The sequence below is a fragment of the Paramormyrops kingsleyae genome, unplaced genomic scaffold (assembly GCF_048594095.1).
Source record: "Paramormyrops kingsleyae isolate MSU_618 unplaced genomic scaffold, PKINGS_0.4 ups212, whole genome shotgun sequence".
Taxonomy (NCBI): domain Eukaryota; kingdom Metazoa; phylum Chordata; class Actinopteri; order Osteoglossiformes; family Mormyridae; genus Paramormyrops; species Paramormyrops kingsleyae.
In genome coordinates, this window is record NW_027326150.1 from 15247 (window position 1) to 42374 (window position 27128).

Here is a 27128-nt window from a genome sequence, read left to right on the forward strand (position 1 = left end):
CCTCATCACCGACACCATACATGACATGTTGGTACTTCTTCTGAACCCTTTTGGCATATGCTTCTTTCTGTTTATCCTGTGACTTTTTAATATTTTGTTCTGTCGTCTGTTTAAAAGCCTTCATTTTCTTGTCTTTGGCTTTTACAAAGTCTGTATAAACAGACTCTCCAGGGAGAATGATAGTGGAAAGCTAGAATTTCAAATAATTAGGAATGGAATGCCATCAAAATGTAAATGAACAGTAATATTTTTGACATATTACAGTGAAATATCCAAGTTAGGATTAAAAGGTGTCTTCTAAAATAGCAAGTGATAAAATATGGAAGGACTCACCGGCATGTCAGCAGGAACCTCTGAAGGGAATGCCGCCTCTCTGCCATACATTAAAAGAAAGGGAGAGTGTTTTGTGGTTGTGTGCATCTTCTATCTCAAGGAGAACAGTGTGGCATCCAGATAGGTATCCCAGTCATTCTGCTGATTGTTGACGAGTTTCTTGAGGGCTCTAAAATAAAAATATTATCATTATAATCACATTTTTATGAAATATAAAAATCTAGGCAAAATAACATTAAGCATTACCGTTTTGTCATTGGTCTTTTCATCAAGGCCATTAGTTTGTGGGTGGTAGGCTGCTGTTACACTCCTTTTAATGCACAGCAGTTCACAAAGGGAATGGTTGATCTTGAAGAATGAAGAAACAAAATTTGAGACTGCAGAGTAATCACAAAACCTTAAATTGCTGGTTGTTGTATATTTAACGGTACCTACTTCATTAACGAATTCTCTTCCCTGGTCGGAAAGAATTCTTTTGGGACAGCCATGTCTGTATATAATTGAACACAACCGTCTTGAAATTTCTGATGCTGTTTTTGTTTTTAAGGGGAAGGCCTCAACCCACTTTGAGAAGTAGTCAGTGGCTGTCAAAATGTACTGAAAGCCATCAGTGGTTTTTGGGAAAGGCCCTGTTAGATCAATTCCGATAAGCTCCCAGACATCACTGACCTATTAAGAGAAAGATCCTTTTTAATATGTGCAATTCTAAATGTTACATACATAATACGCACAGTGGTCACTGTTACGATGGTCAAAGCGCCCAGAGGTGATGTGGTTTGTGTTATAGAATGGCCAGAAAAAACACAGTTCAGCTGTGGCACCTAAACATGGCACAAATAATGAGCCACTACTCACCAGACTGATTTCAATTTATTACCACTTAACACCCATTATTAAATCACATAAATTTGCATAATGACTGAGGGACAAGCTTGGGAAGATTCAGCTGCATGGAAGCTGTATTTACTGGCAAATTTATGCATGAAATGAAAAGACATTTACCTGAATGCATTCTAGTGTCTGAACAGCAACCAAAGGCTTACCAACCTTTTGGCACTTGTCACATTCCAAGATCTGTAAGAGATTTACAATTACTATCAGCACAGATTACACCATTATTTGAAGAACTACGTCATCTACAATTAAACATACCCAGTTTTCAATGTCAACTGACATGCCAAAGCAGTAAAACCTTGAAGATATAGCATGTCTTGTTTTTCTTATGCCCGAGTGCCCTCCAATTGGAGATGAATGAAATTCTATGAACAGTCTTTGCTGCCTCTCTGGTTTTCACCACTTTTCTCTTCCCAAACCAGAGTTCTCCATCTATATTGCAATTTAAAAAAATGTTTAATACATACATTCATAATATACCGGAATCTTTTTTCCCTTAAGAATTACTAACCTTTCAGTATGAACTTGGAGGCAAATCTCCTCATATTTTGCTTCTGTGCCTTACTATACCCTTCAGGGTATGCTTGTGAAGAGACAAAATTATAAACTTCATCCCACTTCTTTTCCATAGCACTACAAATAGACAGGTTTTAAAAAGCAAAATTAGTGGTAGTTTTTCCTCTGGCGAGTGTTTACTTAAAAAAATAAATAAATAAAATAAAAATAACTATATATATATATATATATATATATATATATATATATATATATATATATATATATATATATATATATATATATATATATATATATATATATATATATATATATATACATACATACACACATACACACATACACATACACACACACACACTGTACATGACCATTGAAAATCTAAGTGCAGAAAACATTAAGCTTCATTGCTCTTAGTGTTTCGGAGTATTGCATATAATTCCATCAGAAATCCTGTCAGGTTATCTTAGCTAGCTTACGTTGAAAGTTAAATATGTGAATCAAATAGTAAAAAAAATATTAGAAATCCTGTCTGATTAGTGCGTGTAATGCTAAAAAATGTTACATGAAATCTTCTCAGAAATCATTTAATATAATATGACAGACATTTTATACAACATTTATATCATCGGTCTCTAAGCCGCTGCTTCCCCTGATGACGAGTGATCTGTTTTCACCAAGCTGCTTGGTAATTGCCCCGTAGCCCTTTCCAGCTTTGTGGAGGTCCACAATTTTGTCTCTGGTGTCTTTTGACAGCTCTTTGGTCTTGCCCATGGTAGTAGTTGGAGTCTGACTGTCTGTGGGGTGGACTGGTGTCTTTAAAGAGCTCAGACAGGTGCTACTAGTTTAGATTAATAAGTGGAGTAGAGGTGGACTTTTTAAAGGCAGTAACAGGTCTTTGAGAGCCAGAATTCTTGCTGATTGCCAGGTGTTCAAATACTTATGTGCAGCAGTGCAATACAAATAAATTCTTTAAAAATCATACAATGTGATTTCCTGATTTTTTTTTTTAATGCTGTCTCTCACAGTGGGAATGCACCTACAATATGAATTTCAGACCCCTCCATGATTTCTAAGTGGGAGAACTTGCAAAATTCCAGAGTGTTCAAATACTTATGTTCCTCACTGTATCTTGCCACTTGGCAGCCATCCGGGCAATTATTTTTGTATATTTAAATGCTGTTCCTGCAGGCTGTCATAATAAATTGATTTTGAAAGATTTCTTTTTTTTTCATAGTCATGGTCCGGATGTGGTCCTCATAGGGTGTCCTCTGGATATCGTAATGGAACATTCATAAAAAGAAATACTTAAAATTATATATTTTAAAATGCTATTTCTGGAATTATAGCTGTCATAACAAGGATTTATGAAGGATTTCTTTATTTTTCATAGTAACATGGTGGTCCTAAGGACCACAAAAAAGGGACGTGTTGCAGACAGCCTGACGACATCCTCTGGCTGTCCCTTGTTTGCTGGGAATCCACTTTCGGGTATGCCTCCCTTGTATTCTCATTTGATGATGTATGTCAGTGTTACTCAAAGTGTGGTCCACGGACCACTAGTGGTCCGTGAAGTGATATCATCTCTAAAAAAAAATACCTAACCTAACATTGACTGAAGGGTAAAGCGAATTTATTCTCGGAACAAAAATGTATACATTTTATTTAAAAAAATGTATAAAAATAAATGTAGGCTAAAAATAAATCTGAATTGGCAGTGCCTAAATTGTTGCCTATCAACCCCGCCAATTTCGTCTCCTAAACAACATCCGCTGTCAGGTCAGTAGGCTAAGTGAAAAGAAGCAAAAAGCAGTAAAAGCATTGAACTTTAACTAAAAAAAATACACAGATAGTATGAAACAAGGATGGATAGATGGCTGAAGACGGGATCAGTTAAAAGAAAGGCAAATGATAAAGATACCGACGTGCATAGAAAGGAGTCGGGAGCTAGCGAGGAGTCCCACTCACAACACTGCTCGCAACAAGAGGTAGACCTAGCTCCACCAAAAAAAATTCAACATGCTGGGAAATCATCTACAAAAGTTAAAAGGAAATACCATGATAAATACTTAAAATTCAGATTTTTTTGGACTGGAGATTCCGAGGATCCGAATCCACACGGTGTCCTGTGCTACGATATCTTGGCCAACAAGGCAATGAAACCAGCTAAACTTAAGCGGCACTTAGACACAAAGCACAAAGATTACATTAGCAAACCCTTGGCATTTTTGAGAGGAAATGCGAGGAACTAAAGTTTCACATGCAAAAGGACGCCGCCCAGTACTTTGTCCCTGGAGTAAATGCAAAGGCTACAGAAGCCTCCTTCAAGGTCTCTCAATTGATCGCAAAAACTGGAAAACCTTACACAATAGGCGAGACTTTAGTTAAACCGTCTGCGAAAATAATGGCAAACAATATTTCGAACAGGAAACTTTAAATAAAATTGAAAAAGAAAAAAAAAACATTCCAAACCATTGGTTAACCATCGTTAGATGTTTTGTACAATAAAAGGTTCAAAACATTTATGCTTTTTTTTTTTCCTTTTTTTTTTTTTTGGCGTGGGTCGGGGGTGGTTGGATGTGGTCCCTGATTTTTTTTTTTTTTTGAGAAAGTGGTCCTTGGTCTGAAAGTTTGAGTAACACTGATGTATGTGAGGATATGCAGATCTATACTGAAATATTCCAGAAAGCGGGTTCCAGTTTAAACAGGGCTTGTCCTTTTAGGTGCTTAATTGCGCGTGCACGCCATCACGCGCCTAAAACGGTGAAGAGCTGCACAAAGAAATGCGCGCCTATCAATAAAAAAGAATTAAATTGTACATGCCTCATAATTTGTCACGTGACCACTCGACGCTCCACGGAATTATTCATGACAACAATGGCGTCGAAAAAAAGCATGGATAGCAAGGGTCATCCGTGTCAGAATGCAACATTTTTGGGGAGGGGAGGGATGGTTGTTGTTAAATAATTAATTCATAACGAATTAATTAATTTTAGCCTACCGTTTCCACTACCTGACCCGCATGGTCTTTGTTTTACCCATAACCAAACCATAAATAAATAAAGATGTTACACACAAATTACCACCTGTCAATCACTTTTTCCGCGGGACTCTGGCATGAATAGGCGTTGACAAACTTGGTTCGTAAAAAAGGTGCAAATTCACCTTTCTGGCAATACTTTGGCTTTAGACCGAATGAAACAGGACAGCCACGAGATACGTCTGAAGTGGTGTGTAGGATTTGCGGTCAAGTTATCCGCGCAAAAGATTCGTTATGGTAAAACCATGAAAAAGGCATATTTGGTGTTTGTTTAATCTAATTTAATTAATTAAAATTATTTTGGGTTTTTTTCTGCTGTTTCTGTATGCCTCATTTATTAATGTAAACGAACTAGTTCGTGTAATTCGTTTGGAGTTCACTGTAATTTGTATTGTGATTGCTATAACAACTTCCTTATTATTATTTCCTCATAATAATAATAATAATAATAAAATAAGTAAAGATGCGGAAATTGAAAGCATGCATTTAATTTGGCTATATAGTGTGATTATGTGTGTGTTTTTCGTGAGCTGGTTGCTGCTGCGGCGGGGGTGGGGCGGAGGATCGTGATGTCGGTTCAGCATCGTGATGTCTATCGGCCATCGGCAATGGACGATGGCATCGTCTATCGACCCAACCCTATTGTCCAACTTTTAATATTGAGCTATCCCCACTCCTAGTCCTAGTCCAACAGCAATATCCTTGGCTACTGTCATTACTCACCCTGTGGTCTAGTTGCAGATTCTATCCTGGAAGGCAACCTACTCAAGCACTTAAGAGATGACATCTTCATAACTAGTTAGTATTAGCTGTATACATGTTAAGGATTGGCTGCTGCTGGGATCGACTGCTGATGTGTTCTTCATCCAAGAATGAAATTTTCAGAGAAGACACTGGATAACAAATGCAATTTCAGTGGAGAAACAGAATTTGGCTCATACAAATTATTGGATGCCATCTCTAAGTTTTGGCCCATATAATCTTAATATTATGGTGCTCTTCCCCTCTGAGCCTTCTGCAGCAAGTGTTATGCAAATTGAGGACAATCTCCAAAGTATTGATGCAAAAAAGACTGAATTCTGAATTGCAAATTTTATTCACCAATAAAAAGTGATTCACTTTAAATGGGTTTCTACAAAATATGTTAAAGCATTAAAACTAGGACAAAATTCTCAACTAACACTAGGACTACAAAAAACAGAAATATGTACAAATACAAGTACATTTTGACCCATTGCACCAAAGTCCAACCACATTTTAGGCGCACAAAAAAGGTAAAATTGTGCACCTAGCACTTTTTAGGTGCAGAAATTTGTGTGCGCCTGCATTTTTCAAAGGACAAGCCCTGCCTTAACTCCAAAACCCTGGTAAAGTTAGCCTTATATGCAGGTTTCCGACTGTAATATCTTTCAGTGTTTAGAAAAAAAATTCAGTTTTTGTACAGTATGTGTGGACTTCGCATTCAATAGCCCAGCTGACTTGCTTAGTCATTGGCAGTGAATGGACACAATGTGATTATGAATGAATATGTATACAACACATATTCAAGTTACATGGTGTCCATTGTCCCCCATAGTTTAATGCTTTGAGCACACTTTACAGGACATGTCTGTATTATTTGGGTTTAATGCTTTGAGCACACTTTACAGGACATGTCTGTATTATTTGGGTTTATCCATGCCATCATGTTGCAGCAAATAGTGGGCAAATGTAGTGAGACTGCAAAACTATTTCAAAAAATATTTTCCCAACCAGACCTCTTAGGGGCTCCGTAGCAGTACCATCTAGACAAAAATCCCACAAATCAATAGGTAAGAAGTCACAAATGTAATGTGATCCACAAATAGACAGTATGTGATCCACAAATGTGCAAACCATGGTAAAACTGTCTACTTTAGTGGATATGATGACATAACACAAAAAATACATATTTGCACATAGTTAAATATTTGTGGATCATGTCTTCTGTGGGTTACAACTAATATAGTCCATTAAAAACTTCCACACAAGTGCCACATCCCATGTGGTGGTGTCTAACCTGGCAAAACAGATGACAAATGATGGAAGAAAATGTTGCTGTAAACATTTTGCGACACCATGAAATAGAGCTGGGCGATATGGCAAAAAAAATGATCACTATAATTTTTCCTGTATTGACCGATATCGATAATTTTCAATATTATAGTTTCACAATTCTGTTCCATGTAATAATCAAAATAATAATAACAATCCTATCCTGACAAATAGAATGAATACATTAAAATAAACAATATTAGTAAAGAGATTTATTTTCCAACAATTTTACCATTTACATACAAAATTCCCTTAAATCAATAACCTTTTATAATTTTATGTATCCAAAGAAACACATACCATAGCTCAAATGAACAAAACCATATAATAATGTAACAATGTGCAAAACAGTATATATTACATAGATGTTAAAGGGCAAACATAAAATAAAGCAGGACAGAACTGACTGCAACAAGTATCTGCCTCTATTCTTGGTCTCTTAAACTTTTTTTTAAAGTTCTGAGGTAGAAAAGTGTCTAAACCAAACAAAACACTTATAGTTTATTTGGCATTTTTTTAAATATCTAAATACTCAACTTAAAATGTAACAAGTTTTGAATTTTTCAAGTAATCAGAATGTTAGGACATGTAGTACCTCATATTAAAGAAAGTAAACTGTGTGTAGTTTAACAATGCAAGTATATTAATATACAATATAATATACAAATGTAAAACCAGGGCTGTGGAGTCGGAGTCGAGGAGTCGGAGACAATTTTGGGTACCTGGAGTCGGAGTCGGCAAAAAGTTAACCGACTCCGACTCCTACTAAATTTAAACGGGAATTAAAAAAGTAAGTTGAAATGTCCCAATTCACAAACAGTCATAATGAACTACTTCTCTGCTGTAAGAATAAAGCCCAATGCATGCAGTGCATAATGTTACCACAAAACGAACATGTCAAGTAACCATGAAGCATGCTTTTCATTGACTGTATGCGTCACTATATGGGATGTAATGCACAGGTAAGGTGCGGCACTGCTTTCCATTGTGTCGTGTTCCACTGTTACAGGGAACTGTGAACCTAGCCTAAAGCCCCCCATACATTTACAGATGCACTGCCGATTTTTCGGGCCGTTCAACGAGTCATCACGCGTCAAACGGCTGAAAAATCATCTGGTGTGTTCTCAGCTCCGTCGGCTCCCCTTCGCTATGCGCTAGTGAAGGGAGCCGAAGGAGCCGAGAACACAGATCTCCCTACCTGTCTCCAGCAGAGGCTCGTTCTGCTGTTCAGCTGGCCGGTGAATGACACAATGCACTAAACTTCCGGCTGGCTAACAGAGGAGACAGCCACTGCAGCAGACAGAGGCATCACATTACTTTGGATGGGGGCGGTGGTCGAGATTTTCGGCAAGCTGGATCTGCCCGTCCATGTGGACACCCGTAATCTGCGGCCACCAATCAATTGCCGCGATTGTACACGCACATCGGTCAGTGGCAAAATCCTTGTTTTCATTGTTTGTCTATAATCTGGCATTATAGTAGAGTGTTGGCTTCCTAGCCAGTAGTTCTGTGGTGAAATGACATGTATGTTGCCTTCCTTTCCTTCAATGGATGTAGAAAATACATTAGCATAGTATATACATACAGAGGAGTCGGAGTCGGGGAGTCGGAGTCGGAAGATTTAGAAACTGAGGAGTCGGAGTCGGAGCATTTATCTACCGACTCCACAGCCCTGGCTGGAGGGGAGAAAAAAGTACAGTGGTACCTCAAAACTCGAACTCGAATCTATTCAGAACTCCGGATCGAATCCTAAAAAGTTCTAGTTCTGATCGAATTTTCCCCAAAATAAATAATGGAAAACCAATTAATTGGTTCCCGGCCCCAAAAAATTACACCTACATATGTTTTTTTCTAGCATCTAAACACAAAATGAACCGGACAAAACAAGAAAAGCATATACTGTACTAAACACATCTAAGCACATTTATCAAAACAGTAATTTGTAAAGTAAGAAAATAAATGTATCCAAACAATGCGTCCTTCCCCGATCGTCCGCTCCTTCCATGTGCCACATCCCCTCGTTAACCCCGTGTGGAATCCCCATGTGATCAGCTGTTTCTGGTTGTTGTCTATAGTCCTCTGTATTTCGTCCATATTTCAGTTTGTTTCCCCAGTCCCGTCATTGTATTGTCTATCTGCGTTTTGCTTGCCTTGCTTGTAATTAAACCCCGTATTCCCCGATACCCTGACGTCTGCGCCTTTGTCTCCGTTCCTTCCCCGCTTGGCACAACAATATTATTATAAATAAACGTATTAATGGTTTATTAATATTAAAATAATGAATAAGATATCTTTATTTTTAAATGTATTTTATTATAATAATTACTGTTACTGTCTATCATTGTCTAAATGTACTTTTACTGTCTAAATATATGTATTCAGCTAGTGTAAACATGCACGGTGCTATCACAGCTAATGCAAGGCTGAGACTGAAGCTTTACCCTTTGTTTCTGCTGAGAGACGTGCAGCGTGAGTCATTTCCCCGCGCATACAAGTTATCTTAGGTCGGCGTTCACGGTTTGACTTCTGAGATTCAGATTGAGCTTTAGGTAATTTTTTTTCAAATTGGTTGGTTTGACTTTTAAGATTCGAGTTCTAATGAGTTCGAGAACTGATGTACCACTGTGTGTTTAATTATGTTATTAACAAAACTAATAATTTTAACTTACCAATTGCTAAGTGCAGTCGATGCCCTAAACACTGAAGTCGAGTCCAGTTTTTTAACAACACTGCCTTGACAATGTTTGGTCCATTGTCTGTAGTAATACAGACCTGGCAGTCCCCAGGATGACAGAGCGTCTTCGAGCGCTATAGCGATAGTTTCTGCTGTATGTTCCTCTGGGAAATACAGTTTGCAAACATTTGCTCTGTAAATTCCATTCTGTGTCTATGAAATGAACAGTAAGACTTATGTACGGCTCCGATGCATGACTTGATCACAAGTCTGCTGTACTGGCTAAGTGTCTTGCGTCTTTTAGCGCAGCTTCTAACTTCACCCGACATTGCGCTTCCAGAAATCTAGAAAAATATAGAGAAAAATATTTTCGGCCAGGCATTTGAAACCTCGGGTTGACTACTTTTAAAAAGTTTCCTAAAGCCTTATTTTTCTGGCATCATATCTTTCGCCAAGAAGTAAGTATGTAAGTAACTGCGCTCGCAGTGTCCCGATGCCCTTTTGATTTTTTACTATATGGAGTCATTGACTGTTGTTTAGGAATAGCTTCAGTACTGGAGGACTTGCAAGCCACATCACCCGAGGGTACTTTTTGGCAATCACTATACTCGATTGGGTGGTATTTCTGAAGGTGGTGAAACAGATTTGTTGTATTACCAGACTTTGTTGGAACCTGTTGACGGCATCTTTTGCAAACTGGGTTTACCTGTGTTTTGTCCGTTCGAAGATAACCGAACCAATTCCATACTTTCATTGACTTGTGCCATTTTTTCGGTATTATCTCCTCCTGTGCATTTAACACATTCTTCTTCACTTCACTCACTGGTGCAACCATGTCGCCCAACATCTTTTTTCTAAAACACACCCACATTGTTAATGTTTACAACGTTGCTTCTTCAAGGGAGGATGGGCAAAATTACAACGTCTTCGCTGTTATGCTGGTGTTCAGTAAACCTAACGTGCTGCTCGATAGACGATGGGCCATCAAGTTGTCTGTCTCAGCGCATTCTCTAAAACTGATCAAACAAGTTTGCTCTAGTTTTATAGTCTGTGTATCATTGTCCTCTTTTTTTATCGATAAAAAATCAAGATCGTGTTATCGCCCAGCACTACCATGAAATAAACGAAAGAGCATAATATGAAACAATATACACTCACCTAAAGGATTATTAGGAACACCATACTAATATGGTGTTTGACCCCCTTTCGCCTTCAGAACTGCCTTAATTCTACGTGGCATTGATTCAACAAGGTGCTGAAAGCATTCTTTAGAAATGTTGGCCCATATTGATAGGATAGCATCTTGCAGTTGATGGAGATTTGTGGGATGCACATCCAGGGCACGAAGCTCCCGTTCCACCACATCCCAAAGATGCTCTATTGGGTTGAGATCTGGTGACTGTGGGGGCCATTTTAGTACAGGGAACTCATTGTCATGTTCAAGAAACCAATTTGAAATGATTCGAGCTTTGTGACATGGTGCATTATCCTGCTGGAAGTAGCCATCAGAGGATGGGTACATGGTGGTCATAAAGGGATGGACATAGTCAGAAACAATGCTCAGGTAGGCCATGGCATTTAAACGATACCCAATTGGCACTAAGGGGCCTAAAGAAAACATCCCCACACCATTACACCACCACCACCAGCCTGCACAGTGGTAACAAGGCATGATGGATCCATGTTCTCATTCTGTTTACGCCAAATTCTGACTCTACCATTTGAATGTCTCAACAGAAATCGAGACTCATCAGACCAGGCAACATTTTTCCAGTCTTCAACTGTCCAATTTTGGTGAGCTCGTGCAAATTGTAGCCTCTTTTTCCTATTTGTAGTGGAGATGAGTGGTACCCGGTGGGGTCTTCTGCTGTTGTAGCCTATACGCCTCAAGGTTGTGCGTGTTGTGGCTTCACAAATGCTTTGCTGCATACCTCGGTTGTAACGAGTGGTTATTTCAGTCAAAGTTGCTCTTCTATCAGCTTCAATCAGTCGGCCCATTCTCCTCTGACCTCTAGCATCAACAAGGTATTTTCGCCCACAGGACTGCCGCATACTGGATGTTTTTCCCTTTGCACACCATTCTTTGTAAACCCTAGAAATGGTTGTGTGTGAAAATTCCAGTAACTGAGCAGATTGTGAAATACTCAGACCGGCCCGTCTGGCACCAACAACCATGCCACGCTCAAAATTGCTTAAATCACCTTTCTTTCCCATTCTGACATTGAGTTTGGAGTTCAGGAGATTGTCTTGACCAGGACCACACCCCTAAATGCATTGAAGCAACTGCCATTTGATTGGTTGATTAGATAATTGCATTAATGAGAAATTGAACAGGTGTTCCTAATAATCCTTTAGGTGAGTGTATACCGGGTGACAAAATAAAAACATCTATAATCATATTGCACAGCCCTAGTTTGGTTCTCTGAACTCGTGTGTAAGCGTTAGACAATTGCAAGATATTTAAGATATTTATCTGTTGATGACCCAGACTTTAAGGGGAATAGTCCATGTTGGTTATCGGTTTTTCCCCCATAAACTGAATATGTTGCATTTTTAAAGTCTGATGGGTCCTCAGGCATCCCATGTGGCATGTTCCATAATGACTTATCCAGACTCAAACCACAGTGTTGCTCTTTAAGGCAGGAGGATGAGGAGGGTGCACTTGGCTGGTCAGTGCTTTTGGGTCTGTGTTGGTCTGGTGCTGCCCTCCACGTGACGGTAATTACGAAAGGTTTGCTTGCTCTTTCTTCACCTCCTCCTGCCTGTGCTCTCAGGATGTTTTCTCTGCTGTGAGCTTAGTGGGCTCGAGGTCACGGGTGGAGTTTTGTGGGGGTGGTGGCAATGGGGGGCAGCTCCTCCCATGTGTCCTGAGTCAAAATTACAATAAATTTGCATGTTCTATGCGGGCACTTTGCACCATAGTTTAAGAGGTTAGTTACCTTATTGGCAGACAAAAGTAGGTTATGTCTACATGTGATATGTGTGTTAACATATAGAGTAAGCAAGCCTTTTTTTTTTTTTTTGGCCCCTCAAGTAGGGCTGGGCAATATGACCTCTAATCAATATCACAATTAATTTAATATTTTATCTCAATTATAATTAATGAAAGATGATTTTTTATTTTTTTTTTGCACTCCTATTTCACCTACAATGCTTGTACTATAAATATGCTATTAAAGCTGGGATATTTTTCCCAGTGAAAGACTATACCTTTATGATTTTAAAATAATTGCAGGAAACACAGAGATGAACCATTTAGGGTTATTTATCGAATATTTAGAACAACTGAAATCAAAGGCCAAATCGCTTGAAATGAAAACATCTTATGAAAAAGGTTATATTACTTGCGAACAAAATTACTGTGGAAACCGTTCATAGTTGATCAATTCAGTCTGGGTGAAACCTGATCACTATAAGCGGATTATCATTATAACTGTTTTTTTCTTTTTCTTTACGTCTCAAGCTGATTATCATCCAGTTGACATTTGTGTATTTTACATGCATGCTAATAAAACGGACAACTTCACTATTTACTGAATTTTATTGACTCAAAATACAGTACAACTGTTTCAAGCACCTTTCAAAGTACAGTACTGCAGAAATTAATAGCATTACAACTAAATATGCTTCAACTCATTTTATTATGATACTTCGAGGATTTTAATGTTTTATGTACAAAGTGCACAAATTACTGAAGTCTATAATTCAAATATGCTGTAATACAGTACTGTACATTAAATGTAGCTTAATGTTTTGCTACTGCATCTCAGCTCATTTTTGGCAGTTAATCATAAACATTTTATTTTAGTTTATATTCGTAAGCGAGAGAAAATGACTTTTTCCCATCATGTTTTTTGTGCATGCAGCATTAGTTCAGGTAGCTAGCCAGAACCAGATGGGTTACCGCAAGTCAAAGTAGGCAAGTAAAAAGAATTACCGCAGTTTCCCCCCCCCCCCCCCCATATGTAATCCATTTTTAAAAAGACCCAAAATGAACACTGTAAGTGGACTACTTTATTACTACAAGTGAATTATTTGAACTTTATTCAGGAATGATTCTGTTCCAAGCCTTTTGATCCATAGGTGTGGTTGATCACTATAACCATGATCACTATAAGCGGTTTCCACTGTTTTAAATATTGCTAGAGTTCTCAGTGTTTACATTTGACCTTTTTCGAACAGCCCACCAGCTCTAACACCAGCACAAAATCTGTTCCCTATTGCTCCATCCCCTTATCCCCAGACACTCATCTTTATTTGGTTGCTGGTAGTTCAGTGAGAGGAAGGTGGCCGTTCCAGACAGAACAGTGTCATTAATAATAAAATTATTTTTTCCCATTAATGCTGCCATTATTGAGCTTTGGTGACTTCTTTCCAGTGCTGAGTAGCCCACCCCGCACTCCTGCACCATGAGCTGGACCTTCCTGACACGCCTGCTGGATGAGATCTCCAAGCATTCTACCTTCGTGGGCAAGATCTGGCTGACAGTGCTGATCATCTTCCGCATTGTGCTGACTGTGGTAGGGGGCGAGTCCATCTACCACGATGAGCAGAGCAAGTTCAGCTGCAACACTGCGCAGCCAGGCTGCGAGAATGTCTGCTACGATGCCTTTGCGCCTCTGTCGCACGTGCGTTTCTGGACCTTCCAGGTGATCCTCATCACCGCCCCCAGCATCATGTACCTGGGATTCGCCATGCACAAGATCGCCCGCATGGATGATGTCGACTACAGACCACGGCATCGGCGCAGGGCAGCACTGATCCACCGGGATGCCACCGAGGACGATGGTGAGGAGGACCCCATGATTACTGTAGAGAAGGAGCCTGAGAAGAAGGTGAAGAAGGGCAGGGTGCCTGAGAAGCGGCATGATGGGCGGCGGAGGATCAAGCGGGACGGGCTTATGAAGGTCTATGTGCTGCAGCTGCTGTCCCGCGTCACCTTTGAGGTAGGCTTCCTGGTGGGCCAGTATGTACTGTACGGCTTTGAGGTGCCTGCCTCTTACATGTGCAGCCGTGGGCCTTGCCCCCACACCGTGGACTGCTTCATCTCCAGGCCCACAGAAAAGACCATCTTTCTGCTGGTCATGTATGGCGTCAGCCTGCTCTGCCTGCTGCTAACCGTGCTGGAGATCCTGCACCTGCTCGTGAGCAGTGTCTGTGACTGCTTACAGCACAAGCGCCCCATAGTGGCTGCCCACCGGTCCACACCATGCTTTCGGGCTGCCTCTGCACCACCAGAGTACCTGATGGCCCTGAAGAAGGGCTGTATTCGGAAACCACACATTCTGCAGGACTCAGGTCACGAGTCTCTGAGCTACGAGGCGCCATCCCATGAGCTGGAGCGCCTGCGCCGCCACCTGAAGCTAGCTCAGCAGCACCTGGACCTGGCCTACCAGCACCAAGAGGCAAGCCCATCTCGCAGCAGCAGCCCTGAGTCCAACGGCACTGCTGCTGAGCAGAACCGCCTCAACTTTGCGCAGGAGAAGAGGCGGGGGCCCTGTGACAAAGGTGGGTCTGCGAGTAGCTGTGCCAGGTGTTGACGGTGATGAGAATGCCTGTGGCTGGTTTGTCACAGATCGCCTTGCTTCTTCCACCAGGTATCAGAGCATAGACATCCTGTCCCCTGGCCCAACCAGAGTCTGTTCTGTCACCTGCCTCACTGGGGAAGCTGTCCTGGGATGAGCTACTGGAAGTGTTTGTCTGTCAGTATGTCTGTGGTGACCTGCCCTGCCCTGCAGGGAACAAGAGGCTCATGGGCTTAATGGTCAACATCTCAATGCCTATTGAGAGCCTGCCCCCTAGTGGTCTTCTACTTGCACAGTGTGCACAGGCTGTATTCTGCTCCACAATGTGGCTCATTTTCTAAGAATAAAAGGGTGAACCTCAGCACCTATCACTCATACTGTGAAGCATTTCTTTTGGTATCTTCTATGGTGGGACCAGAAGGACAGACTTGCCTCTTTTCTGTTAGAGTAATGGTTTCCATGGGAATGCACCTGGTGTAGCTGTGAGATGAGGTCTTCACAGAAGGGAACTTGGGGCTTTGAGCAGAAACAAGGGTGCTCAATCTGGTCACTTTTGCAAGAATTGGACAGCAGTCACTCCCAAATGGGAAGTGGTGTGACCAGGGGCGGATTAAGGTGTACAGAGGCCCCTAGGCTACAGTAGTCTGTGGGGCCCCCAACCCCGCCCCCCTCCACGCCAATGGGGGCCCCCGTGCAGGCTGGCACACGTGGGGCCCCTAGGCTTAAGCCATATCTAGCCTGTGCGTTAATCCGCCCCTGGGTGTGACCACTGTGTCCCTGGAAGAAGCTTGAATGTTGCTCAGCACTGCCCCCTTGTGGGTGACTGCGACTTCTTTGACTCTTCTTTTTTTTTTCTCGTTTCTCTTTATGCTAGAAGGTTTGTGGGACTGTGGATCAGAAATTAGAATCTTTTTCATAAACTGACCCTTTCGTTAGAGACTCAAGGAGCCAATTTTGTTCATGTTCACTGCTGGCTGATCTGGTCCAGCCACTTGTAGGGATGAAAGGGCTTCTATGCAAGTTCCTGAACACTAACTACTGAGTTACGGACAGAGTATTGTAATGTCTGCCTGTCCTGATATGTACATTGCTGTACTCTATATGTCCCTGTTTACGTTCTGATTTCACTGACAGTTTTTGGCACTGAACAGTGGTGGTTATTTGAAGAGGGCAGCAGCTTGTCAGAACTCTCATCTTTAAGACCCAGAAAGAGCCCCCCTGCAGGACATCATAGGCATTCCTTGCGTTTGACATTTCATGCCATGCCTTTCAAACCAGTATTTTGGACATTTCATGGCCGAATGGGAAAGTTTTGTATGCATTTTGTACCAGTGATATTTGTTAATGTTTCTTATGGAAAATAAAGTTTTGTTTTTTTTCCCCAAGTGCGTTCTGCAGTATTCATTCATTTATTCATTCTTCCATTTATGAATGTTCATGTAAAGCTGGATATTTTTCTGCCAACATCAGTATCATCGCTCTTCATCTTTAATTTATGGAAGATTATAAGCACAAAAATTCAAATGGAAATTAATTTTGCAATTCAATATTCAATCAAAGCATGCATTTGTCATTTCCATATTTAATCTGAGCATTTAATTTGAAAGTACATTTTGCAATCTGCAATTCAATGTGTAAAGTGCTTATGCAACCCTTAATTCATTTCAAGATATTTTGAATAATAAGTAGAATAACAGGGCACTGAATTGCATTTCGTATTGCCATGGGTTTTTTGCCTCTATTCAAATGCAATGGTGTCCCCGGTAATTGCATTGCGTGTTGTGGGGGGAAAAACTGAATTTGCAATTCCCAACTCATCGAGGTGGACCTTCATTAACGACGTCACTTCCTTGTATAATTGCCATGCTCACTGGAATTTGCGCAAAAGAGGCAAATGCAATGGAGAAGTCTGTTGTCCAACTTCTCTGAGAGGCCACCGCGGCACTTGAAGAGAGGGGTCCAAGCCAAACTCCAGATCGGCCGATGACTGTGTCAGGTGCTGGCAGACCGGGTTGTCATGGAGCAAGTGGAACGCAGGGTAAGCTTGTTTTAGCATGTAAAAAAAAAATGCTACCCATCGACATTATCTGACAGAGACATTAGCCCAACAAAATATGCAACCCATACAAATTTTGAAATAAAACAAAGTTGAGAAAATGGTAGCCTCATTTGAAGCATACTGCCAGCGCCAACTAATCAATTTATCCCAGCTTCTAACTTTCCAACCATTGTAAGGTTCATTGGCTGAAATATGGTCACACTAAAGCCTACAATCATGTAGATTATATTGATGACCGTGCTGGTATTGTGGCTGGGGATCAGACCTTCCATGTGGAACCCTAGAAGGTTAATTCACAGTTCTGCCCCTGAGCAAGGTATTTATCATGAAGCTGCTCCAGGGTTACTATCCCTTTAATTACTATCCCTAATTGTTCTAATTTGAAAAAGGGATCAGCTAAATGTCAAATGGTGTGTCACTTGGGTGATTTAATGTGTTATGAAAAAAGATATGAGAACTTGTATATAACCATATCTCATTTACTATTGCATTACGATCATACATAATTTAAAGGATTAACTTATTGTTTTTGTTTGCAGCGGAGGTATTAAGGCTTTTTAGGCCATATAATCGGCCTCAAACTGCACCATGCATGATGCCAAACACCACCAAAAAAATATTCACGCACAGATGCTTCTGTCTGGCTAACCAATGGTAAGAAGTTGTTCCAGGGACAGCAGAAAAATATGAATTAGAGAAGGGAGGCCTGGGAAAAAGAAGACTAATGTTTTCTGGTAACAGTACAGCACATACAACCAAAACTGCATACACACCTGTAAAAAAAAGTTATAGTACCTAAATTTGCACTGATGTCAAGAAATGATTATTGACTGTAAATAGGTTTTATTTTCTCACTCAATCAGGTCTGTGTGTACTGCCGCAGAATTTACCAATATGTTACTGTCTCATTACCCTGCTTTGCATGACTGTGGGGGCTACCAAGTCCTTCGGATAAGAGGTTCCTCACGGTCTCGAACAACAGCAGTGATTGATTGGCCCAGTAATGGGTACACTCCTCATTATTTATGAACGTCAGCCAAAATTGGCCAAGCTATTATATATGTGAGGCCACTACAGAAAGATATCAGTTTACAGGTAAACAATTTACTTTGATGTTAACAGATTGGGTGAATGTGAATTAGCCTGTGTGATGTGAAAGTTGGCATGCTGAAGGCACACTTAAAGCTTGCGTGACTAAAGCATAGGTATAACCATCATATTTAGATACTTTATACATCTATGGTGGCTGCCCCAATATTTTACAATAATTATACACAGTCTAGGTTATTAGGTGTGATTACTTGCATATAAGTCATAGACACTGTGGGAGCTTCTAAATGCAATATTTGTTTTGTGTATATCTAAAAGAAATCCGTGAAGTGTTGTGTATTTATTGGATTAGTTCAGAAAATTTAAAAAGGGCAGGACCTTTTTCATTACAGAATCTCACACAGATACAGGAGGATGAGTCACTAACACAGTGCATGGTGACTAGTATGTACTGTGGCCAAAATTTCATGATGAACCACATTCAAAACCATGTTGATGTCTGTGAAATGTAAGTAACCATCTTACAATTTATCATATACATACAATTTTACTGCAGTGGTGATCTGGCTGCTTGATTCATCTCCATACTTGTACATACAGTGCTCATCCAGCATCTCAGGCCACTGCTTCATCCTCACCCTCCACCCATCCAGCATCTCAGGCCACTGCTTCATCCTCACCCTCCACCCATCCAGCATCTCAGGCTACTGCTTCATCCTCAGTCTCCACCTATCCAGCTTCTCAGGCCACTGCTTCATCCTCACCCTCCACCCATCCAGCATCTCAGGCCACTGCTTCATCCTCACCCTCCACCCATCCAGCATCTCAGGCTACTGCTTCATCCTCAGTCTCCACCTATCCAGCTTCTCAGGCCACTGCTTCATCCTCACCCTCCACCCATCTAGAATCTCAGGCTACCGCTTCATCCTCAGTCTCCACCTATCCAGATTCTCAGGCCACTGCTTCATCCTCACCCTCCACCCATCCAGCATCTCAGGCCACTGCTTCATCCTCACCCTCCACCCATCTAGAATCTCAGGCTACTGCTTCATCCTCAGTCTCCACCTATCCAGCTTCTCAGGCCACTGCTTCATCCTCACCCTCCACCTATCCAGCATCTCAGGCCACTGCTTCATACTCACCCTCCACCCATCCAGCATCTCAGGCCACTGCTTCATCCTCACCCTCCACCCATCCAGCATCTCAGGCCACTGCTTCATCCTCACCCTCCCCCCATCTAGAATCTCAGGCTACTGCTTCATCCTCAGTCTCCACCTATCCAGCTTCTCAGGCCACTGCTTCATCCTCACCCTCCACCTATCCAGCATCTCAGGCCACTGCTTCATACTCACCCTCCACCCATCCAGAATCTCAGGCCACTGCTTCATCCTCACCCTCCACCCATCCAGAATCTCAGGCTACTGCTTCATCCTCACCCTCCACCCATCCAGAATCTCACTACTGCTTCATCCTCACCCTCCAGCCATCCAGAGTCTCAGGCTACTGCTTCATCCTCACCCTCCATCCATCAAGCATCTCACCCCACTGCTTCTTCCACACCTTCTGACAGAGCCAGCTGGTCAATGGAACTTTTGTTTGAAAGTTCTGTTCGATGAGCAGTTTATTTTTTTATATTATTTATATATTTTATATTAGTTAATATTTTTATATAACTACAGCTACTATTACATAGTAATATTTTTTAACAGTGGAGACTGGAGCCTGATTTACAGTCTGCTACAAAAATGTACTGGGACTTAATGTTGCAGAATGCAGAAGACAAGCCTAATTTGCTGATAACTTTAGATATGCACAGCACTGAGACAGCGATGCTCTTCTATAAGCAGACCAATGTTGATTGGACTTGTCCATTTGAAGTGCGCTTGAAGGGTATGTATAAAATGTATAAAATTGCATATTTGTGTCAACTGTGCTTAGTGTTTTTAGTGTCTTTTGTGGAAGATGCTTCTAGGCCAAGGCCATTCGGTACTGTGCAAAATCATATCAAGGGACATGCTCCTTTGGAAGAACACATTTCAAATAAAAATAAATTGTAATATTTTTGACAAACATGCATATCGGTTTTTATTTCACAGCAGATCGGGGATGGGGTTAAACGTCACTTCTTTTCTTTGCTGTTGGATAAGATCCACACTGGACTACACCTGGACCTTGGTAAGTCACATTCTTGCTCAGACTGAAGACTGTTAAGGAATGTTATATTAATCCAATATGTTGCCGTGGTGTTGAACACTCATAGTTTTTGTTTTATACCTCCTTAGACACGTGGTGGAAAAACCATATTTTTCATCGGCGAAGCAGACCACTACATCCAGAACATTGCTAGATGGTGACCTTTTCAGGGTGGTGGGGAGAGTTATTGGCCATTCTTTCATCAATGGGGGCCAATGCTGACTGGTCTCAGTCAGTCTCTCTTCCTACTGCTTTGTGGATCCAATGATGACACCTCAGTCCAGGAGTTGAAAGACTGTCCTGACCTTGATGTTATGTACATTGTTGCTCTTGTAAGTGCAAACGTAGAATAAATTTATAGATATTTCATACTCAGTCAACAGAATTCAACACAGTTTGTACAGTTATATCAGCATTTGCTTAGATAGCTTGTCTATAAATGCATATGTATTTAAATCAATGTAATGCAACCTTGTTTAATGTCTTTTAGGCATGATCAGTTTTTTTATATGTTTACTTTGCTTTCATAGCTTGAAAACAACAAAGACTTAGCTTCGTCTTGCTCAGCAATTGTTAACAACTTGGCTATCATTGGGACCTGCCCATGATGACTGTGGCCAACAGATGGTGGTTGGCTGAAAAAATTCTCCATCATGGTGCATGTTATTGACAAGTATGTGCGCTCGTTCAGTTGCTTGGAATGTGCAGCTAAATAATATCCATATCTCGTGCCATCTTTTTTGTACTAGGTGTTGCCGTCGTGAAAGGTAGGTGGCACAGATAAGAATTGGGTTGAAAGACACTGGGGTCCTAAGGATGTTAAAGAAACAGCCTGATTTGGTAACAATACTGTTCCCCAGATGTGCAACAGCTATACTAGAACCAGAGGAGTTGTTCACTCGCGCACAATGATTGTTTTACGTTTGTTAATGATATTAATAGTAACCATTTTTATAACTAAATGCTTAGAATTACAATGTGGTACCAAAAATTAACAAGACCTGTTTTACAAATATGTGGTAATGTTAGATGATCTTCTATCAGCTGATCCTTCAAAGGATAATTTGGCCAGAACCAGAAAGTGATGAGGAAGACAACATTGACGAAATATGCAAAGCCACTGCATTCTTAATGGAATACATTGACACAGGTGATAAATGCAAAATAGCAGTTGCAAATGACTTATATACACTCACCTAAAGGATTATTAGGAACACCATACTAATACGGTGTTTGACCCCCTTTCGCCTTCAGAACTGCCTTAATTCTACGTGGCATTGATTCAACAAGGTGCTGAAAGCATTCTTTAGAAATGTTGGCCCATATTGATAGGATAGTGTAGCTGAGTTAGTTAATATATATAATTGAACTTCTATAAAACTTTCTCATTTATTATTATTATTATTATTATTATTTTAGTGAACAATTTAGTTTTGTGTATATAAATTATGTTTATTTTATTATAAGTAGTATTAGTTATCAGAGGGCATTTGTTTTATTGACAAAGGTTCCTTTTTGTATATTGTTGCGGGTGGGGCATTTTTCTGGGCTGCGCACCTTAAGCCATCTCGCTAATTCCCGGGCAGAAGCTGCTTGGGAATCGAGTTGGTAAGACATGTTTTTTTTGTTCTCTTGGTTTTTAAATTAATTTGTAATTGGACAACTGTGTTTTTACTTTATTTTATAAGTGTATAATTTCTGTTACTTTTAACTCTTGATTCATATGTTTTGTTGTAAGAATACTTGTTTGGAAAGTTGATTTTCTTTTTTTTGTTTGGCTGTCGCGGCCTAAGCTGGAAGAGGGAGTGCAATCACCGTTTTATGTGTTAACAGGTTGAGTCCTCTTCTCTTTTCTTTTATTGATGTTAAAAATTGTCTAATCGGTGAATTATGTTAAACAATGTTGTCTTAAATATAACTTTATTTCATTGTTTTGTTCATCTAGTCTTTTAGTCTTTATAATATATTCCGGTTTATAATTTTCTTTTGTCTTTTAAAAATGTATGGAGAAGCTGCTTGGGAATCGAGTTGCTGGAAGAGGGAGTGCAATCACCGTTTTATGTGTTAACAGATATTTACAGTAAAGCATCGTTGCTGAAATGAACCAAATGTGAAGTGATTCTTTCGCAACCATCTGACGACCGCTACATAAACTGGTGCCGTGACTTGGATCCATTTGGTCGGCGGCCGCCGATCGCCGAGGTCCAGCTGCGTGCCTGCGACAACCGAAATATCAAGTTGGTGGAATTGTGGATTTGGTCAGTGGTTGTGAAGGGTCCTAAGTAGTGTTAAATAGCTTTTCTTATACAGGTATTTTGCATAATAATGCAGCTTGTATGAGAATACTGTTATAGCCTAATTTTTTTTGTGTGGTTTATATTGTTTCCTGTTTAAGGCCTTCATTTCGTTATTATACTACTGAATGTTGCATGTAGTATAAATTATGGCAGACAAAGATTATGAGGCTTTTGATACCTTTACTCTAGGTTTTGGGAGAGGTAGGGTATTAAACAGCCCTGTTAGAAGTTTAGAAGTGGGACATAGAGAACTGTTTCAAGATGATACAAGGGATGCAGAGCACAACGCAGATACCACTACACAAGGACCGCAGTTTTCCACCCCTATCATGCACAATGAGAACGCCACACAGCAGTTACGTGAACTCATTGCAGAGTTAGGGACCCAGATTGGCGAGTCTATTGCTAGCCGCTTGTTAGCCAATCAGGCAGTGTCAACTCCTGCGCAGCCGCCTAGTTCTAGGTTGTCAAGGGTTGAAGCTCCCGATACTCTTTTTGATCTTTCCAAAGTAAATTTAGTTATTAAGCCAGATATCAAAGAGCCACTATTGTTTCGTGGTGATGGGACTGACAAGTATCTAATTCAAGAATGGATAGATGTGATGGAGGTGTATCTGAATAAAAAGGATTTGTCGGTCGAAGGACAGAACACCGAAATTCTAAACCACCTCCTTGGCAAAGCCAAAAGTATAGTAAAGGTAGGTTTAAAAAGCAACACCTCATGTGGCAGAGCAAACAACCCAGAAAAAATATATAGCATACTAAGGAGATATTTTAGTGAAAGCCCAGGTTCAGCTCAGCCTTTAGCTGATTTTTATGCCACCCAGCCAGTAATTAAGGAAGCTCCAGTGGACTACTGGGTAAGGCTGAATACTGCAGCTGAAGTAGCTAGTAAATACATGCAACGACAGGGGAGCAAAATGGATAATATGGATACAGAAATTGCAATGATGTTCATTAGAAATTGTCCGGACCCAAACTTGGCCTGTGTGTTTAGGTGTAAACCCATAAGCAAGTGGTCACTAATGGAAGTGCAAGAAGCTATTGACGAGTATCAAAGGGAGAGCTGTGTGAGGACCAGAAATGTGAACAAAACTCTAACCCAAGCTCAGCAGGTGGCAACCACTATAACGGCCATGAAAGCTCAGGAGCTTGAACTTGGCTGCAATGCTGTGTGTGCTGCAAAAAGTGCCATAGTCAACCTGTCGGAAGAACCAGCAGCCCCTAAACCAGATGCTTTGGAGCGTGTGCTCGGTATGCTAGAAAGAGTGCTGGAACACTCTAGCTTGCCTGTTCCTGCTGTAGCGAAGCCCCAGTTTCCATCGTCTACCCATTATACCCCATGTAGAGTTTGTGGTAATAGCTCACATTCAACGCACGCACACTGTATGAGAGAAAGGAGGTGTCTACTTTGTTTAGAGGTCGGTCATCAGCGGAGGGTCTGCCCTAATGCTACGGCAACAGTGACACAGCGTAATGACAGCTCGCATGATCAGGGAAACTAAGTTACCCACACCAGGGAGGGGGCAGTGTGAGTGATGAGAACGAAACCCTCACCTTCTACGATGATGTGGAGTCTGTATATAGTGAAGCAGTGAAATCTTCCTTACCTCATACCGTAGTGTTGTTACAAAATGTTGCTAGACTGGAGAGAGCCGACAGCTTGTTTTACGCCAGTGCACGCATAGATAAGACAATTTTGTGCGCTTTATTGGACACTGGCTCAATGGCATGTACCATGAGTGAAGAAGCAGAGCAGGAACTCAGAAGTACAGGTTCATTGCCAGAGTTAGGTGACACTCCGAGTGATATTATACTGATAGGCTGTGGGGGTTTCCAAGTTAAGCCTAAATGTATACATCATCTGAAGATGGAGGTGTATGGACATACATTTGTCGTGCCTGTTCTGGTTGTCCCCGGCCAAAAAGATCAGTTGATACTGGGAACGAATGTTATCAAACACCTTCTAAAACAGTTCAAACAGACGCCTCAGTATTGGCGGGTTCTAAGCAAGCCTGAGTCACCTGAAGCCCCTGAGGTGTCTCAGTTCCTCAATATGCTGTCTGGCATTCACAGGTGGAGGGGTGACAAAATTCCCGATGTTATTGGGACTGTCAAATTGTCTCAAGCTGTAACTCTCCTACCCAGACAGGAGCATCTTGTATGGGGAAAGTTGCCTGTAGACTCACCGCTCTCTGAGGGTAGCGCCATCTTCATTGGGCCTACGAAAGCACAGACTCATAACAAAAACATCATAGTCTGTAGGACTCTAATCTCCATGAGTGGTGATCGGTGGGTCCCAATCAGAATCCTAAATACTTGTGACAGGCCGGTTACACTGAGACGCAACACCAAGGTTGCAGAAGCGACACCCTGTATTGCTGTTGAGGATCTCGCTCCAGGAGCAATGTGTGATCCAATTAAAGTACAAAATCAAGCTGCATATGAAGGTGGAGCTAATGTCTCAACGCCACCATATTCCAGTTTCCATGACAATCTGCACGGACTTGGATTGGGTGACTTGGACATCGAGTCCTGTGAAGTGTCGCATTTCTGGAAGACTCAGTTGGTGCAACTTGTCCAAAAATATGAAGATGTATTTTCAAAGGGTAAGCTTGACTGTGGGTTAGCCAGTGATTTCGTTCATCGCATCCATCTGTCAGATGAGCGGCCATTTAGACTGCCATACCGCCGTGTCCCACCAAGCCAGTATCACAAGCTACGACAAGTGCTTACAGAAATGGAGGAGCGGGATATCATTCGCAAATCAAACAGTGAATGGGCCTCCCCACTGGTACTTGTGTGGAAAAAGAATGGTGAGCTTCGTATCTGTGTGGACTATCGCTGGCTAAATGCTCGAACAATAAAGGATGCCCACCCCTTGCCACATCAGTCTGACTGCTTGGCAGCCCTCAGTGGCAATGCCATCTTTAGTGCCATGGACCTTACATCTGGGTTCTATAACCTGGCTATGGCAGAAGAGGACAAGAGGTTGACAGCCTTCACCACCCCCATGGGACTCTATGAGTTCAACAGGCTTCCTCAGGGCCTCTGTAACAGTCCCGCCAGCTTGATGCGACTCATGATGGGTATATTTGGTGACCAGAATTTCCTAACTTTGCTTTGCTATTTGGATGATTTATTAGTGTATGCACCTGATGAAGCAGAAGCTCTTAGGAGATTGGAGGAGGTTCTGAAAAGGCTATGGGCTCATGGATTGAAACTGGCCCCCAAGAAGTGCCAGCTCCTCAGGAGAAGTGTTAGGTTTTTGGGGCACATCATAGATGAGAATGGTATTTCTACTGATCCAGACAAGGTCAAGGCTATTAGCGCTGTAACGGTAGCTGATCTCATGACGGAAGATGGCGTCACGCCGTCTCAGAAGAAAATAAAATCTTTCCTTGGGATGGTCATGTACTATCAACAGTTTATACCTGATTGTTCTAGTATAGCAAAACCTCTTTTTACGCTGACTGCCGCCCCAAGGCGAAAGCCAGGTGGTATGAAAGGTGCTGCTGTGTTTCGCAAACTCCATGCAGGTGATTGGAAGGAGGAACAGTCAACTTCATTTAATCGGCTAAAGGAAGCACTTTTGCACTCTGCTGTGCTTGCCCACCCTGACTTTAGCCAGCCATTTATTCTGTCAACAGATGCCTCTCTGGATGGGCTGGGTGCAGTTTTTTCTCAGGTCCAGGAAGGTGAAAGCAGGGCACGGCCTATTGCATTTGCCAGCAAAACACTAACTCGTGCCCAGTGTAACTACCCAGCACACTGGCTAGAGTTTTTAGCGTTAAAATGGTCTGTCTGTGACAAATTTAGCCATTGGCTAAAGGGGCACAACTTTACCGTCTGGACAGACAATAAACCACTAACCTACATCCTCACCAAACCTAAACTTGACGCGTGTGAGCAGAGGTGGGTAGCTAAGCTGTCGCCATATAATTTCAGCATAAAATACATTCCCGGTAATAGGAATGTGGTTGCTGATGCCTTGAGCAGACAGCCTTTCGTCCGTAGTCGTGTAAGCCAGAGGCTTATGAAGGAGCCCTATGGAATATTACTGGAGGAGTCTCAACAAATTGGTGAAAATGCGGTCCAAGATGTTTTCAGGCTTAGCGCTAACCTTCAAAGCATGGAATGTTTGCCTCTTGGAGATGGCTTGGAGTGTCGCTCAATGAGTGAATGTGAAGTGTCAGTTATTCTAAGGGGTCATGCTGAATGGGACCAAGGGCCAAAGCAGAGAGTAGTCAATTGGCTAGCTCAAGATCTAGCACAGCTTACACCACCTGGAATAAGTGCCTTACCCATGTATTCGCTCCAGGAACTTCAGGATGAACAAATAAGAGACGCTACCTTGTCCCAAATGATCACCTTCGTAGTCAGAGGAAGACGGCCATCACGCCGCGAAAGAGTCAAGTTGCATCATAAAGCACTAAAAACTCTCAAACAGTGGGACAAGCTGAAGATGCTGGAC

The 27128-nt window shown here is 41.4% G+C and overlaps 2 protein-coding genes across 5 annotated transcripts in view; both read left to right on the forward strand.

The window, feature by feature from the left end:
• The window catches only part of LOC140587400 (gap junction gamma-1 protein-like), a 31589-nt gene extending 15149 nt beyond the window's left edge, over positions 1–16440 (forward strand). The window contains exons 1-3 of one of the 4 annotated variants that reach the window (XM_072708658.1): positions 3140–3234; positions 13909–15038; positions 15128–16440. In XM_072708658.1, the coding sequence (XP_072564759.1) occupies positions 13940–15038; positions 15128–15141 (1113 nt within the window). In that variant the 5' untranslated portion in view covers positions 3140–3234; positions 13909–13939 and the 3' untranslated portion in view covers positions 15142–16440. Of the gene's footprint in view, positions 1–3139; positions 3235–8071; positions 8284–11391; positions 15039–15127 lie in introns of those variants that run through there. The other 3 variants (XM_072708657.1, XM_072708655.1, XM_072708656.1) reach the window with 3 other exon arrangements.
• Positions 16441–18735: 2295 nt separating this feature from the next.
• On the forward strand, positions 18736–19858 carry LOC140587401 (uncharacterized; the record flags this gene model as incomplete). The annotated part of the gene is made up of 1 exon (XM_072708659.1): positions 18736–19858. A coding segment is annotated over one exon (996 nt), but the record flags the coding sequence as incomplete, so codon positions are not given.
• Between the last annotated feature and the right edge of the window lie 7270 nt (positions 19859–27128).